General features: G+C 56.6%; 1 protein-coding gene across 1 annotated transcript in view; it reads right to left on the bottom strand.

Moving 5' to 3' along the window:
- The window catches only part of ASS1 (argininosuccinate synthase 1), a 51351-nt gene extending 36103 nt beyond the window's left edge, over positions 1-15248 (bottom strand). Inside the window, exons 1-4 of the mRNA XM_018055982.1 lie at positions 15145-15248; positions 7295-7404; positions 5047-5115; positions 3543-3731 (exon numbers count right to left, since the gene is read on the bottom strand). Of these exons, the coding sequence (XP_017911471.1) occupies positions 3543-3731; positions 5047-5115; positions 7295-7399 (363 nt within the window). The 5' untranslated portion in view covers positions 7400-7404; positions 15145-15248. The remainder of the gene's footprint in view (positions 1-3542; positions 3732-5046; positions 5116-7294; positions 7405-15144) is intronic.

Raw genomic sequence — 15846 nt, 5'->3', positions numbered from 1 at the left:
GCTGTGTCGCTCACTCTGGATGCTCATCTCATGTGTTCAAGTCATGACACCCCCCGTCCTGGGGCGGGGGGCTGGCAAACAGACCACCAGCCCCTACAGGTGGGTGGCCCCTCTCTCCCCAGCAACCCCGTCTCACGCCTGGCATCCTCTGGAACCCTCCAGGCCTCCCTGCTCTTCCCCAATCTCTTTCCTCTTGTAGGCAGCTGTCTTCAGAGGCTGCTGGGGGCTTTCCCAGGTCATGTAAACAAGGGGAAACCAAGGCATGGGAGTAAGTCATGCCCATCAACCCCCAGAAGAAATGGGAGATGTTGGGGTGGAGGGCAGACGGGCCCCCCGTCCCCTGTGGCCTAGCTGCTGGTCTTGGAGCCCCCAGTGATGTTTCAAATCTGACTCTCTAATGGACACTGAACTGCAGGACCGTCCCCAGATCTCCAGAGGCCACAAAACTACCGCAGACAGTATTCTCAGAACCCAAGCCCTGCAGTACCAGAGGGAAACAGGTTCCCTGCAGGGTCAGCCCAGGAAGGCCGCAAACCTGAGCCTCTGGTGCCCTCTTGTGTCCAAATGGAGAAACGCACACAAGTGCTGGCCTCTGTTTCCGCCTGTGGGCTTACGTGCTCAATTATGTCTGGCTCTTCGCAACCCCATTGACTGTAGCCCACCAGGCTCCTCTGTCCATGCGATTTCCCAGGCAATACTGGAGTGGGCTGCCATGTCCCTCTTCAGTAGCGTCTGATTCTTTGTGACCCTATGGACAGTAGCCCGCCAGACTAGCTCACAGGTAGCTGGGAATGGCTTCCCAGGTGGCACAGTGCTAACGAGTTCATCTGCCAACCTCGTCCCAAACACGAGACTCTCTTAAAATAAAATTGGCCTTATTTTAAAGACAATGAACCTAAGCTGCTTTGGTGGGTTTCCCTGGTGTCTCAGTGGTAACGAAGCCACCTGCGGTGCAAGAGCCCTGGGTTTGATCCCTGGGTCGGGGAGATGCCCTGGAGGAGGAAACGGCAATCCACTCCAGTATTTCTTGCCTGGAGAATCCCCATGGACAGAGGAGCCTGGCGCGCACCGCACCCTTCACAGACTCCCGCACAAGCTTGCTGACTGAGCACCAGGCGAACGAGTGAGCTTCCAGACACACGAGCCGGCGCAGCCTGGTGGGGGCGCTGTTTGGCAAAATAAAAATGAAGTCGCTCAGTCGTGTCCGACTCTTTGCGACCCCATAGACTATAGCCTACCAGGCTCCTTTGTCCATGGGATTTTCCAGGCAATAGTACTGGAGTAGATTGCTGTTTCCTTCTCCAGGGGATCTTCCCAATCCAGGGATCGAACCCGGGTCTCCCGCATTGCAGGTAGACGCTTTACCGTCTGAGCCACCAGGGAAGTCCTAGGCTGCTCGGCAAGGCCACCCCCGAACAGCGCCTCGTCCATCATAATCTGAGTGTGACTCACTGTCACACTGTGCCAGGGCCTGCCCCCTCCACCCTGCACTGCCTCGGGTGGGGGGCCGCGTCTGATCAGGACGTGTGTGCTGGAGCACCCCATCCTTGTTGGCGGTGTGTCCGCTGAGAGCTCTAGTCTCCAGTGTGTGTGGGTGTTAGTCGCTCAGTCCACCCCAGGGACTGCAGCCCACCAGGCTCCTCTGTCCATGGGATTCTCCAGGCAAGAATATTGGAGTGGGCTGCCATTTCCTTCTCCAGGAGACCTTCCTGACCCAGGGATCGAACCTGGGTCTCCTGCATTGCAGGCGGACGCTTTACCACCTGAGCTACTAGGGAAGCCCCAGAGTCTCCAGTAACACTGTCCAAAGGCCGTCAGCATGGTTAGGAATTTTGTTTCTTGAGTCTGTCACCTGCGGGACACAGTGCTGAGGGCTTTTCCTGTTTTATACCCCCAGGGTCCCCCTTCTGTCCGCCCTCCTGCACACAAGGGCCGGAAGGAGAAGGTGTATCTCAGATTGAACTATGTCCCCACAAAAGGTAGAAAGAAAGAAAAAAGTATGGTGAAGCCCTAACCGCCCCCCCACCCCCAGCCCTTCAGAACGGGACCTTATTTGGAAATAGAGTCTTACGGACATCATCCAGTTAAGATGAGGTCATTAGGGTGGGTATGACTGGTGTCCTGGGATAAAGGAGAAATTTGGACACAGAACCAGACATGTACGGGGAAGACAAATGTGAAGACGCCCAAGGAGATGGCGCGTGGAGATGGAGGCCTGGGGTGGTGCACCCACAAGCCAAGGACACCAGGGGAGAGCCTGGAACCCTTCCCTAGCACCTTCAGGCTGCCAACACCTTGGTTTTGGACTTCTGGCCTCCAGAGAGTCTCCGTTCCTGGTGTTTACACCGCACAGTCTGTAATGCGGTTGCCCTGGAAACAAAGACAGGGTCTCCTCTCCACTTTGCAAGTGAAGAAACTGAGGCTCAGGAAAGGCAAGGGCCTTACTCAGGGTCACACAGCTGGGACTCAAGCCCTCTGGGAACGGGTGGCCTCCTGTCCACTGCACTGCACAACGACTCCCACGGTGACCGTGGCCAGATGTCCGCCTCAGAACATAGCCTACTGTTCAGTGGAATATTATGTGCTGAGCTCACACTGGAATACTCTCTTCTGTGTGATGACGTCACAGACTGGACACACAGTAGTTTCATTTCTTTCCATCTGCATTCAGTTTCTCGAGATAGATGGCTTAGTGAATTTTATCTTTTAAATTCAACCTCGAAGTTTTCAAAATCAGATCTATGCAACACGTTATTAAGAGGGATTTCCCTGGTGGTTAAGAATCCACCTGGCAGTGCAGGGGATGCGGGTTCCATCCCTGGTTGGGGAACTAAGATCCCACATGCTGCAGCCAACTAAGCTCTTGCTCTGCAATGAAGACCCAGAGCAGCCAAAAAAAACAAACAAACAAAAAAAACCACACACAACAGAGACATCTATTCCATTCCTGCCCCTTCCACTCACTGTGGAGAGTTTCCATGTAGCTTCCCAGTATTTCTTTCTTATGCAAAATGTAGTATATGGCATCATACAATTGTGCACCCTGCCTTTTTTCACTTACTATATGCATTCTGGGTGATCACGCTCGCTCCTTTTCATGACTATATTGCAAACCATTGTGTTATTTATGCAGCCAACACCCTATTTATGGATATTTGATGGTTTTTCATCTTTTATAATAGTTTTGAAATAACTAATACTAGGCATGAAAAAAGAAAAAGATGAGCCTGAGCCTCAGAGGCAGGTCTGCAAAAATGGGGTGACACGGCTTCTACCACAGCGGGAACATGGGAGACACACACTTGGGGCACAGAGTGGAGCTGTCCCTGACTTGCTGCTGGAAACATTCCTCTTAGAGTGGATGGGCCAGTCTGTCCACATAGTCCCCTTAGTCATGCTGGGTGGGCCAGTCCATGGCACAGCAGACTGTTCTGGGGGAGAACTAACAACTGCTTGAGGACCGCCCATCAGGCCTGGCTGTCCACATCCCCCTGGCAGGCCCCTGCATCCTCACCCTCCCCAGCCACAAACCCTGGCCTCACCTTTCCTGTGGCGCCATGAGACACATACTTGGCTCCTTCTCGCTGGGCTATCTCCACCTGCTTGCGGGCGATGCAGGGCCTGGCGAGAGAAGTGCCCAGGAGGTATCGGTCCTCGTACAGCGCGCTGGACTGGATGGCCGGCCAGATGAACTCCTCCACAAACTCCTTGCTGATGTCTTCAATGAACACCTACAGGAGAGCAGCCCATGGGAGGGAGCCTTGGCAAGGACAGGGCACTGTCAGAAGACAGAGTCTCCAATGGCCTGCGTCTAAGGCAGACGCGGCTAACAGATGCTTAAGGGTGGTCTTGAAAATGCAGTAGAAAATGATTCACTTTTGTTAAATCTCGACTCTTGAGTGCATGCTGTCACTTCAGCTGTGTCCGATTCTGTGACCCTATAGACTACAGCCCACCAGGTTCCGCTGTCCATGGGATTTCCCAGGCAAGAATCCTAAAGTGGGTTGCCACGCCCTCCTCCAGGGCGTCTTCCTGACCCAGGGATTGAACCTGTGTCTCCTGAGTCGCTGGTGGATTCTTTGCCACTGAGCCAGCAATCAAGCCCCAACTCTTGCATACAAAATGTGATATACACACAAAGCATTTCTGCTGCACGCCCGAGTGAGTTACTAGCTAAATTAGCCACTCTTCTCATAAACCGTCATTCGTACCTGAATGAAAGACTGACAGATAAAACAAGGCCAATTCAGACTCGGGTTTTTGGCCACGATTTGCATGAAAATAAAGTGACCCTGTCACTTCAAGGAAAACTGAGTATTTGTTGCCAGTGATAAAACTCAAGCTTTCCAGTAAAAAAAACTAGAATTATGGAAAACTTGTATCTGACACCGTGAACTGGACAGCTTCCTAATGCTTCTGATGTGAGTTTTATTGCGCTTCACAGATACTGTGTTTCCTTTGTACTGTGAGCTTATGTGAGCAGGGACTATGACAGCCAAGTTCATCTTATGGGCTGCTCACTGATACTGTTGAGTGGATGGAAGGATGGGTGGGTGGACAGGTAGCTGGATGAGGGGTGGGCAGGTGAATGGATGGATGAGGAAGATGTAGACAGATGGGGAGGTGGGACGGGGAGGTGATGGGGTGGAAGAGAGGCTAGGAGAAACTAGAAGATGGTTCACACAGCAAAGTGAAAGTGAGAGTTGCTCAGTCATGTCTGGCTGTTTGTGACCCCAGGGACTATAGAGTCCATGGAATTCTCCAGGCCAGAATGCTGGAGTGGGCAGCCTTTCCCTTCTCCAGGGGATCTTCCTGACCCAGGGATCGAGCCCAGGTCTCCTACATTGCAGGCAGATTCTTTACGAGCTGAGCCACAAGGGAAGCCCTCACACCAAAAGCAGAAGGAATTGACCTCATACTCTTGGAAGCAAGAGGACCAACTGGAAGGGGCATAGGAAGCAAGGAGCTCTGGGACAGGGACCCCCACAGCTGACCCCAACATGTCAGATCCCATTTCCAGCCCCCAACCCTGCCCACACTTGGTACCTTTTTGGCCCCAAGCTTCAGCGCCTTCTTCCTGGCTTCCTCAAAGTCTTCCTTCTGGCCGATGTTGGCCTGACAAGCAGATGCAGAGAGGACCCATCAGCCCAGGGGCAGAAAGAAGAGCTGAGAAGAACGTCACCCCCCCACCCCACCCTCTCCACCCAAGGGTGAGTCCTGGGCGGGTGTCTTTCACACACAACTGTCTACAGATGAAGGTGGTTTTCTTTGGATGGCTGAGTTCACAGTAGGAAGGAGAAAGGACAAGAACCAGGGTCTGGGGACGCTGTACTCCTTGGAGCTGCCTGAGGCTCTGGAAAGCAGTTTCAAGGAGCTAGGCAGGCTGAATCTGGCCCTGTGCACCTGGGCTGTGGGGTTGCAACATTCGCTGTCACTGCACTGAAGGTCTAAAGGTGCCTTTGGACCCATCAATCTTTTCCCGAAATTCCCCCAAAGCCAGTACAAAGGTTGGCTTGTCAGCAGCTGCCCGATTCCCTGCTCACTGCCCCAGCCAAGTGCAGCAACTTGATTGCCCTGGGCACCAGAGCCGGCGGGAAGCAGAGGCCCAGGCTAGGAGCGCCCAGCTGTCCCCCTGCTGGAGCCTGACCTCTGGTTCCGACAGCCCCGTCTAGACACGGGCATGTTTTCTGCTGGCTACACTGCGGCCTCCTGCCCAGACCTTGACCCTGGACTCTGCTCAGCAGATTCCAGAGTGTTCCCAGAGTCCAGCTGCAGGGGCTTTTCCTGAGGCCGCTCAGCTTTTAAATCTGCCTGGTGATAGTCTGGGGTCCGGACCACCCATCGGTGCCACCATGGCACGAAGCACACACTCCAGGCTCTTTGCGTTCACTCAGAGTCATCGCTTGCTCTCCGCAGGGGGCTGTGGGCCAGACACTTCCCCTCCCTGGGCCTCACCCTCGCCCTCCACTGGAGTGGTATGGGGTCGGCACTGTTACCAGTGGTAGACTGACTTTAACTGCAAACCATTCTTGAAAAGAACGAACTTCTCCTGTCCAGTGCCCCCCGCCCCCCCACTTCCTCTGGGAAGAGAACCTTCTCTCCTGGGACCTCTTTCTACAGGGATGCATATGAGTGCTAAGTCACTTCAGAGACCACATGGACTGTGGCCCACCAGGCTCCTCTGTCCGTGGAGTTCTCCAGGCAAGAACACTGGAGTGGGTCGCCATGCCATTCTCCAGGGGATCTTCCCAAACCAGCGATCGAACCTTCATCTCTTACACCTCCTGCACTTGCAGGCAAGTTCTTTACCACTAGCGCCACCTGGGATGCCCACACACAGGGGTGGATGAGAGCAAATGTTTCCTGCTCACTATAGGGACAAGCCTCCAAGGGACAGCCATACTGGCAAATGAGTGGTGGGCAGGCACTCGGGCCAGTGAATGAGTGTTCCCTTGGCCTTTCCATCAGAGCCTCTGGGGAGAGTCCTTTCTCTCAGAAGACTAGGGGATGATGAGAGCCTTGCCTGCCCTGTGGAGAGGCCAAGACTGACGCCAAGCCGAGATGGAGGCAAATCTGGATAAGCACCTGGATTCAGCCTTGCCTGAAGCTATCTTACCCTGGCCTTCTTGGTTATATGAAAAACTGAATTATGTTGGTTTTCTTCTTTTGTTGTTGTTTATTTTTGGTTTTGTTTGGCCTAAGCTAGATTTCTAGAATTTGCCAGTCTTATGGAGAAAGACTCAGAGGTTATGTCCAGGTTTATCAGAAGTGAAGCTGGTTTGATTAGGGATATCTGCTATGGACCCTGGATGGGGGAGTGGCATCTTAGTTAATCTATCACCTATGGCCTGTGGCCTATTTGCTGTTCCAGAATTAGGTGATCTCTAATCATCTAGCTTAGCCCATGTAGAAACCTAGATCTTTGCTGAATTACTGAGGGCTGCAAGAAAGGGAAAGTTTATGTGACTTTCCACGGTCTTCAGCAGACCCAAGCCAAGCCCCTGGTCCCTCCCTGGGCAGGGTGGCTTAGCAGCTGCACCACACTCACTCCTGGTGCCCCCTGCCCCTGCTTCAGTGAGTGCACGGAGAGCCAGCCTCCTTTATGCTCTGGGGGGCACATCTCAGACCTGGGGGACATCAAAGGAGCTCACCTAACAGATAGAAAGAGACAGTAAACAAGAATTTCCCTACAGTTTCAGGCAGGCTTGGGTGAGGGGGCAGGCTTGGATTAGTAACAGTGGGCAGGTAGGCAGCAGGACCAACAGGTAGAAAGACACGCCGGGCGCCCCCTCACCAGGTAGGCAATGACGTCATAGCCTTGCTCCTTCAGCCACACGAGGATGCAGGAGGTGTCCAGGCCCCCACTGTAGGCCAGAACCACGGAGCCTTTGCCGGACATCGCGACTGGAGGGAGACGAGAAGGAATGTGAGTGACCCAGAGCCAGCCCCCACACCTCACCTGCCAACCCCTCCCAGCGGCTCCTTCCTGGCCTTGGGCACCCTTATCCCCCAGACAGGCCGCCATGGGGTTCAGAACAGGATGTTCACCTGTCATCAGGAGCCCTGAGGAGCTGACCCTTCATGCGGCCACACCTCTTTCCCCCCGCTCCCCATTCCCCCTGGGGGACCCTGACCCTGCACATCCCCACAGACCATGCTGGGGCCTGGCAGGGAGAGGCATGTAGCCAATCCCCCACCAGCTGGAGAAGAAGACAAAAGACTGAGCTGTTGGGACTGAGGTCGGAATGCCAAGGTCGCAGCGTCAGGAGACAGGAGGGGCTGTCTCCTGAGTCTCAGGCAGCCCACACATCTCCTTGCTAAGCTCCTTGCTAAGCTGGGCCAGGGCAAGGCATGGCCCTGGGAGCCTCATACAGATCACCCAGCACCCCCACTCTGACCCTAGGAAGTGGGCGTCATGCCCACCACTGGGGAGGCAGAACTGAAGCTCAGAGAGGTAGATGGCTAGCTCGAGGTTGCAGAGCACACGTCTTTGTCCGGCTCCAGAACCTCGGCTCTTCCCAGGCGGCAGGGGGCCCTCTAGGCTCTATGGGGGACAGGATGCCGGGGGCAGAGCCCTGCCCGCCCAGACCTCTTCCACCTGGGCCCAGTGAACCTTCACACAAAGGGGTTTTTGGCTCTTTTCAAATACAATTACCTCTGAGAGGGGAAACACAAGCCCTGCACCCCCAACACCTGAGAGAACTCAACTCCAGAAAGATTAGTTGGGAGGAGCTTGGAGACCAACTTCCTCCCCCTGTGCAGAGGGGGATCCAAGGCCCAGAAGCTGTCTGTCCCTGTCCGTGTTCAGTTGAATCTGACTCTTCACGACCCCATGGACTGTTGCCCGCCAGGCTCCTCTGTCCATGAGATTTTCCAGGCAACATTACTAGAGTGGGTTGCCATTTCCTATTCCAGGCTATCTTCCCAACCCAGGGATCGAACCCACGTCTCTTGCGTCTCCTGCAATGGCAGGTGGGTTCTTTACCACTAGATCCACCTAGGAAGCCCATAACTCATAACTCCAAGGCCCAGAGGGAGAAGGTAATTGGGTGTACAGATGACGGATCCGTCCTTCCCAGCAGGACAGGTGTGTGCCCCCACCGATCCCTCCCCCTCCTCAGCTAAACCGAAGTTTCCAGAAGGTACCAAGGCCTCCTCACTCCTTGCCTTTACAGCCTCTGTTCCTTCGGCCCAGAAGGCCCTCCCAGAAGCCTCGGGCTACATTCAGGCTTGCCCTGCCTCCCTTGCACTCCCCATGTGGCCCTGAGCATAGAGGCTGCTATGTGCCCGCTTTGCTGAAGAGGAGACTGAGGGTCAGAGAGGCGGGGTCACTTGCTTGAGGTCCTACGGTCAGCAGGTGGCAGGGCTAGATCTGGATCCAAGCCACCTGGTTCCAGCCTCTGTGGACCCGGTCCCAGCTTTTGCACTTGCGGGGAGCGTGCTTGTTTCTGGTGGGAGCATTTACACTAGAGACTGACCAAGGTCAGGGTCCTTAACAGATGCTATTGGGAAAGGCTGCGGATACCTCTGCTTTGATCCACGTAAGCCCAGAAGGGGTGTCACCTTGCTTCCAAGGATGCAGGCTCCTGCATCCTGAAGGGGCCTGGAGGTTTGGTGGCAAAGCAGTTGCTCAGCCCTTTGCAGCAGAACCCAGCCCAACCGAGGGGCGGCAAGAGCATTCATCCTATGAACTGCAGCAGCTGCTGCTTAGTTATGACATCTTTGGAACCCCATGGACTGTGGCCCGCCAGGCTCCTCTTTCCATTGGATTTCCCAGGCAAGAGTACTGGAAGGGGGTGCTATTTCCTGCTCCAGGGGATCTTCCCGATCCAGGGATCGAACTTGTGTCTCATGCATTGGTAGGCGGATTCTTTACCATCTGAGCCACCTGGGAAGCCCTATGCTATGTGCAGTCCCTGGCATCTCACCAGACCACCCACCAGCCAGTCCCAGGGCTCACATGTCCTTCCTGCCCCTGGGACTAGGAAGGGGAAATATCTCACAAACAGTGAGGTTGGAGGCAGTTCTGATGGATAAATGTCCAAGACTCTCCCCTTCATTCAACCACCTGCCCAGGTAGTCCTAGGCAGGGTGGGGCCAGCAGATGTGCCCATGGCAACCGCAGCCTGGCAACGGCGGATCAGGAGGGAGGGAGGCAGGAAGGACTCAAGGTTGGAAGTGCCCGAGGTTGAAAGAGTAGATTGTGGTTTCCAGAACCTGTCTTGGCCCAGCGGCTGGGTGACACCAGAGGCCGTGAACCCAGCCTACCCAGCCCCTGGACTCCCCTCTGGGCAGCCTCGCTGAGCAGGGAGGCTCAGGACCCCCAGAGTCGCCTGTCTATCTCCTAGTTGTGTGCTTGTGTGCGACGGGGCCGGTTGGGGTGAGGAGAGTAATGTTGCGTTATTTGTACAGCTCTAACTATAAACTGCACATAGCTAAAAGTGTTCAATTTAGTAAGTTTTGGTGTGCCTACACCCATGAAATCACCACCACAATCAAGATAATGGATGTGTCCGTTATAAGTGACGGCCTCCATTTGTGTCATCCCATTTTAGAGATAGGGAAATTGAGGCTTGGGTTAAAGAATGTGCTCAAAGCCTCATTTGACTGCTAAGTGACAGAGCCCAGATTCAAACTCAGATCAGCTAGACTCAAAAGTACAAGGCTACCCTCTCTGGGGTGGGGTGGGGGAGGGCATGGATCCCTGGGATGAGGTGTGGGGTCTGGGAAGCTGCCAGTGGCCCAGACAACCCAGAGTGACAGGGAGAGGTGATGTGAGCCCAAAACTCACCCAGCTTCTAGGGTCACCGCCACTTTGTCAACCCCCAAAGGCCCTGGAGCCAGAGGATGGGCTCCAGATTAGGGGAGGGGTGGCTTCATGGAGGCAGACCACCTGGGCCTGCCTGGTTCTGCCTCAGTGACTGGCCCCCGCCCCCACGTGCGCCGTGCCCCCCGAGTGTGGCCCATCACAGCGCAGTCACGATGCACTCTGCCCCTGCCACCCACTGTGAGCTCTGTGGAGACAAGGACCATCTCTCAGTGGCTGGCAGGTGGCAAGCACTCAGAACAAGGCTGCTGATTTTGCTGTCTGGAGGCTTGCTCCTCACCTATAAAAATAGAGGGTTAAAATCCCCTCCATGTCTGGAATTCTGTGCATGCTCTCATCCGGAAACTCGTGAGCCTCTTCTGCCGGCCAGGCCACAGGCGGAGGGCCTCAGCCTCCGGGTCTGAACCTCGTGATGGAATGTGTGCACCCTGGAGCGCGTGCCTGCATGCAGGGATGTGTGTGTATGTGTGCACAAGTGTGCCTGCATTTCCCCGGGAGCATGCACCTGAGACTGCATGCGTGTACCGTGTGTGTGTGTGTGTGTGTGTGTGTGTGTGGCGTGTTTGGACCTGCGTGTGTACAGGTTAGCAGGGCAGGTGGGCTGAGAGCATGATGCAATCTGACACTGGTCTTGCTCTTGCCTTCCTGCTGAAGCTCTCCCCTTCCCCCACCAGCGAGGTCCCGGCAGCCCGCTTGCTGCAGAAACTAAAGGAAGCCAAGCAAGCAAGGAGGTCTCGGTTTAGGGGAGGAGGAGTGGAAAAGACTAGGGCAGAGAGCAGTGGCTGGGTTCTCCAGACCTGGAGTCCAGGAGATGAAAGCAAGGACAGCCCATCCCCCCATGGAGCAACTGTGGATTCGGTAAGATTTCGAGAGGAGCCCAGAGCCCAGAGCCGGGCACCACGCTTATGCCCACCGAACTCTCCTACCACTATCAGGCAAGCCCCTCCCTCTCCAAGCCTCAGTATCACCATCGGCACAACCACCTGAAAGTCCTGGTTCTGACATCCCAGGTCACAGGGCTTCCAGTCTGAGGACTCAGCCATCCTCCCAGCTCCAGCCTCGCAGTCGCCCCAGCCTCCAGGGAGGGCACAGGGCAGGTGCCCCAGCTACCAGGCACACGACCTCTGCTGAGAACACTCATGCCCCTGGTTCCCGGGGCCAGTCCAGCCAACCGGCTGCCAAAGAGAGACACCTGGGAAGTGAAGAAGGGGGCCTCATTCCAAGATGCCTGCCAGCTTGACCTTAGTTGGCAAGGCAGGGGGCATTCTCCAGGGCTCCGGCCAGAACCATCCTGCCAGCTCCCAGTGAATGTGCCCGGCCAGCCAGGGCAGTTGCTCAGCACTAGGAACACTCTTGTGGCTCTCCAGCATCAGAGCTAGGATGACAGAGCAGTTACTATGTTTAGTGCCACACAGGCATCATTTCAAGGTGGGGGCTATTATTACCACCTGTTTACAGATGGTGAGCCAGGGCTCAGAAAATTATAAGACTTGCCCAGGTCTCAAGCTAGCAGATGGCAGTGCTGGGGGATGGAAACCTATGCCGTCTGCAGACCACCTGCTCTTTGCTGCTCTCTGTCCTACACGCTCTGGCCTCAAGGGGACCACAGACTGTCTCCTCTTCACTTGACTTGTCTGTTGTCTAGACACTCAGTCGCGTCTGACTCTTTTGAGACTCCATGGAATATACCCCACTAGACTCCTCTGCCCATGGGATTCTCCAGGCAAGAATACTGGAGTGGCTTGCCATTTCCTTCTCCAGGGGATCTTCCCGACCCAGGGATCAAACCCATGTATCCTGCCTTGAGCCACCTGGGAAGCCCATGAATCACCACCAATCACCGATTTTCTTTCTCTGTATATCGTGGCTACAGCCACCTGACTCTTCCTCAGGAACCCCTCCCTCACATTCTAACTCAGTCGAGCTGGGTTCATTAGTTTTTAAAAACGTTTAAAAAACATTTTTGGTTCTACCTAAGCCATAGAATTCTCTCTGACTTAGGGGTTTGCTCATTTCAGGATTGCAACTTGAACCCTTTGGCTGGCTGCCCTCATTCATGTCTGATAGAGCCAGGTTGCAATTCTACACTTTGACCAGGAGGTGCCGCTATCAGGATTCGGCCTGAACGTTCGGTTGACAGATTCAGCTCATTTCATCTACAGCCTTGGTGAGGCACAGAGGAACAATTTCTGTATGTGATGGATGAGCTGAGGGCATTGAGCGTGCTCTAGGCTACATATGGAGCTGGCTGTCAGCTGTAAATTCCTGGGGCCTGAGGATTGATTCAGGAATGCTGGGCTTTCTTGGGAATACCACCAGCGCTCCAGCAAACTCCTTCCACCAGGGAGAGGGGTCACCGGGGAATGCCTTGACTTAGCAAGTTTGAAACTCCAGTTTTGATAAGAATGTCTGGAGGTGGGAGGTAGGAAGATTAAGGAGACCTCACCAGGCCCTGGTGACAGGCACTCACTCAAACCCTCTCCAAACAGCATTTGGTTTTGGAGCAAAGGTGAGTTCATTCATTTGTTTATTCTACTCTGTTAAAATGCCTTTGGGTACCTGGCCTATCTCAAGTCAGGGGAGGGCATATGCCACACAAGAAGGAGCCAAAGTCTGGAAGATCAACTTTGCCCAAAGTGTTTCCTCAGAAAATCAGGGCCATAGACCCTGAATTCCAGAGAGGTTATCTCCCTCCACGTGGATGCCCACAGGCAAGGCACTCACTTCAGAGGCTGTGTGCTCAGCGTTCCTTCGGATGAAGGCATCTGACAGTCTTGGCTTGCCGCCCAGGACTCACAGGACCAAGATGAGATGGGGTGCTGGGAAAGTGCTTGCATAGCAGGTGAGTCTGGGACCCCACCCCCAAGTCAGGTTCCTGGGGCCCTGGGCCCAAGTTACCATCCCAGCCAAGGGACCACACAAGCCCAGGGAAAGCAGGCAGCTGATTGGGGCACAGGTGGGTACTCAGGGGAGCTCAAGAGTGTGCTGAATGGGGGCCTCTCTCCTTTACCCACCCCAGGCCTGGCCTGGGATCTACGTGCTCAGTGGGCAGGATTCACCAACTCACTCTCGAGCACTCAACAGAGCCAGTATTACTTGGCACAACCATGCAGCTGGCTCCACCTGGGGCAGCCCCCACCCCGACAGTCTCCCTTCCCCACCAGAACCTAAGATAGGAGGGCAAGGACCCCCACTCCTGAGCCCCCAGAATGGCAGCACCAAGTGGGTCACTCCCCGACAGTGAGTGAATGGACCCAGGACCCGCTCTCAACAGTACACATCCTCCTAACTTTGGGGGGCTGCCCCGGGACATGTGGGTAGGCTTCCCAGGTGTCGCTATTGGTAAGGAATCTGCCTGTCAATGGAGACCTGAGACATAAGAGGGTCAGGAAGATCCCCTGAAGGAGGGCATAGCCACCCACTTCCGTATTCCTGCCTGGAGAATCCTGCGGACAGAGGAGCCTGGCAGACTGTAAGTCCATAGCGTCCCAGAGAGTTGGACACGACTGAATCTACTTAGCAGGCACTCAGTGGAAGCAGGGTCTCAACCACTGGACCTCCAGGGAAGTCCCCCCACAGTACACATCCTGTTACTGTTCCCTGAGCCCTGAACCTGTGTCAGCCGCGACGAGCGGAGAAACTGAAGCTTGGGAAGCTGCGAGGCTGACCCAAAGCCTCACCCAGTCCTGGAGTTGTGCCTGCCTTCAGGGCTGGGGTCTGCAGGGGCCCAGAAACCTGCCCTCTCCTGTCCCTCGTCTGGGCGTGGAGCGGAGGGATCAAAGCCCAGGACCTATTTGATCCATCCCTGGGGAAAGGACAGGTTTGTTCCTGCCCGGGAGGAGCAGCCAGACGGCGCTGTCGGGAGCAGACGCCCCCACTTCGCAGAGAGGAACACTGAGGTGGCGGTGGGGGGCGGGCACTAAGGTCACAGGACCTCCTCAGGAAGAGCTCTGGCGGGTTGGGAGAGGAGTTTCCTCCATTTCAGACTTTCCTTCCCTGGAGGGCGCAGCCGCCCAAGGGGCCAAAGGGAACAGCCACCCGGACGGCTGACATTTCCTGCGGAGCGGCCCCTCCCACAGTCCGGTGCCAGCCGGAAACCGGGCACCGCGGCCAGGCGAGGCGGCCGACCCCACCAGCCAGAGAACGCAAAGCCGCTTCAGAAGGCAGAGGCGGGCGACCGACCGCCCCCCACCCCGCACCTGCAGAGGAAGGAGCCCAGCCACACCCGAGGCCCCCCGGGGCGGGCTGCCTGGAGCCCCCGAGCCCACCTGCTCCGGGAAACTGAGGCGGGGCTGTGGGAGGGGCCGAGATGCCCAAGCCCCCGGGGGGCGCGTGAGGGGCCCGAGGTGAGTCTGGCACTCTGGTTCTAGTGGAGACAGAGACGGCGGTCAGAGTGCGGGCAAACAAGATCGGGAACCGCACCCCCCGCCCCGCCAACACCCTCCGGGTTCCCGAGGTTCTCCATTTGTGGGGTTCGCGGCATACAGAAAATTGGATCGAGAAGGAAGAAGATCCAGAAAGGACCTCGGCCCACAAAGGCGACAAGTAACCCGACCTGCTCCCAGCTCCCCCTCCCCGCCCCCGACCCGGACTCGCGCCCGGGTCCCATCCCCGCGGCCCCAGAGAGCCAGGAATCCGGTCGCCCGGCGTTCGAGCAACAGGAGTCTGGGCGTCCGCCCCCCTTCCCTCCCGTCCGGCTCCGAAGCGGAGGCGGGGCGGGGGGCGCGCGGTCCCCTCCGCCTCCTCCGCTGGTCCTCGGAGGGATCCGGGCAGAGGGCGACCTAGGCTGAGGAGTGGGAAGGCGGGGGCCTCCTTACCGGGCGACCAGCGGCGGCAGCAGTCGGCGGAGCAGGGCGGGTTTCGGCGCGCATCCCGGGTTATAAGCTCGGGGCCGGGGGGCAGGGCCCGGGGCGGTGGTGGCCGGGGGACAAGGCGGGGGACCGTGAGCGCAGGCCCCGCCCCCGGGCCCGGCCCCCTCGCGGAGCCGCTCAGCGTTCGCGGCCACCTGCGGCCGGGGCGGGGCCAGGCGCGTCCCTCCCTCCTCGCTCCTCCCGCTTCCCTCCTCCCCCCATCCCGCCTCCTAGCCCACTCCTCCTCCCGACAGGTCCTCCGCCCAGGCCGCAGGCTCTGACCGGTCCCGGCCGCGGGCTGGCGGCTCCCCTGGGTGCGGCAGTGGCTGGAACCCGCGCAATGGACAGGGTGACAACCCCTCCTGCCAGACTTGCCGCCTGGTCGGTGGGGAACGCTCAAGAGCTTCGCCGTGGTTGTGGAATTAAAAAAAAAAAAATCCCTTAGGCTCGTGAGTTTCAGGCCCATTTTTGTCCAGTGGCGGCCTTGCTACAGACCCCACAATTCCCTCCCTTCCCTCCACTCCAGCCCCCAGCGAGCCCCGAGCCCATTGCATTGGTGAGAAAACTGAGGTGGAGGGGATGATCCTACAAGGTCCTAGCTTCATCCTTCAGTCCAGGGCGGGTCCCTGGCTGTCTCCCCAGAGCCTGGCACCTGACCGGAGCACACCC

Source organism: Capra hircus, chromosome 11 (genome assembly GCF_001704415.2).
Source record: "Capra hircus breed San Clemente chromosome 11, ASM170441v1, whole genome shotgun sequence".
In the NCBI taxonomy this organism is placed as follows: Eukaryota; Metazoa; Chordata; class Mammalia; order Artiodactyla; family Bovidae; genus Capra; species Capra hircus.
This window is presented reverse-complemented; position numbering and strand designations above follow the sequence as displayed.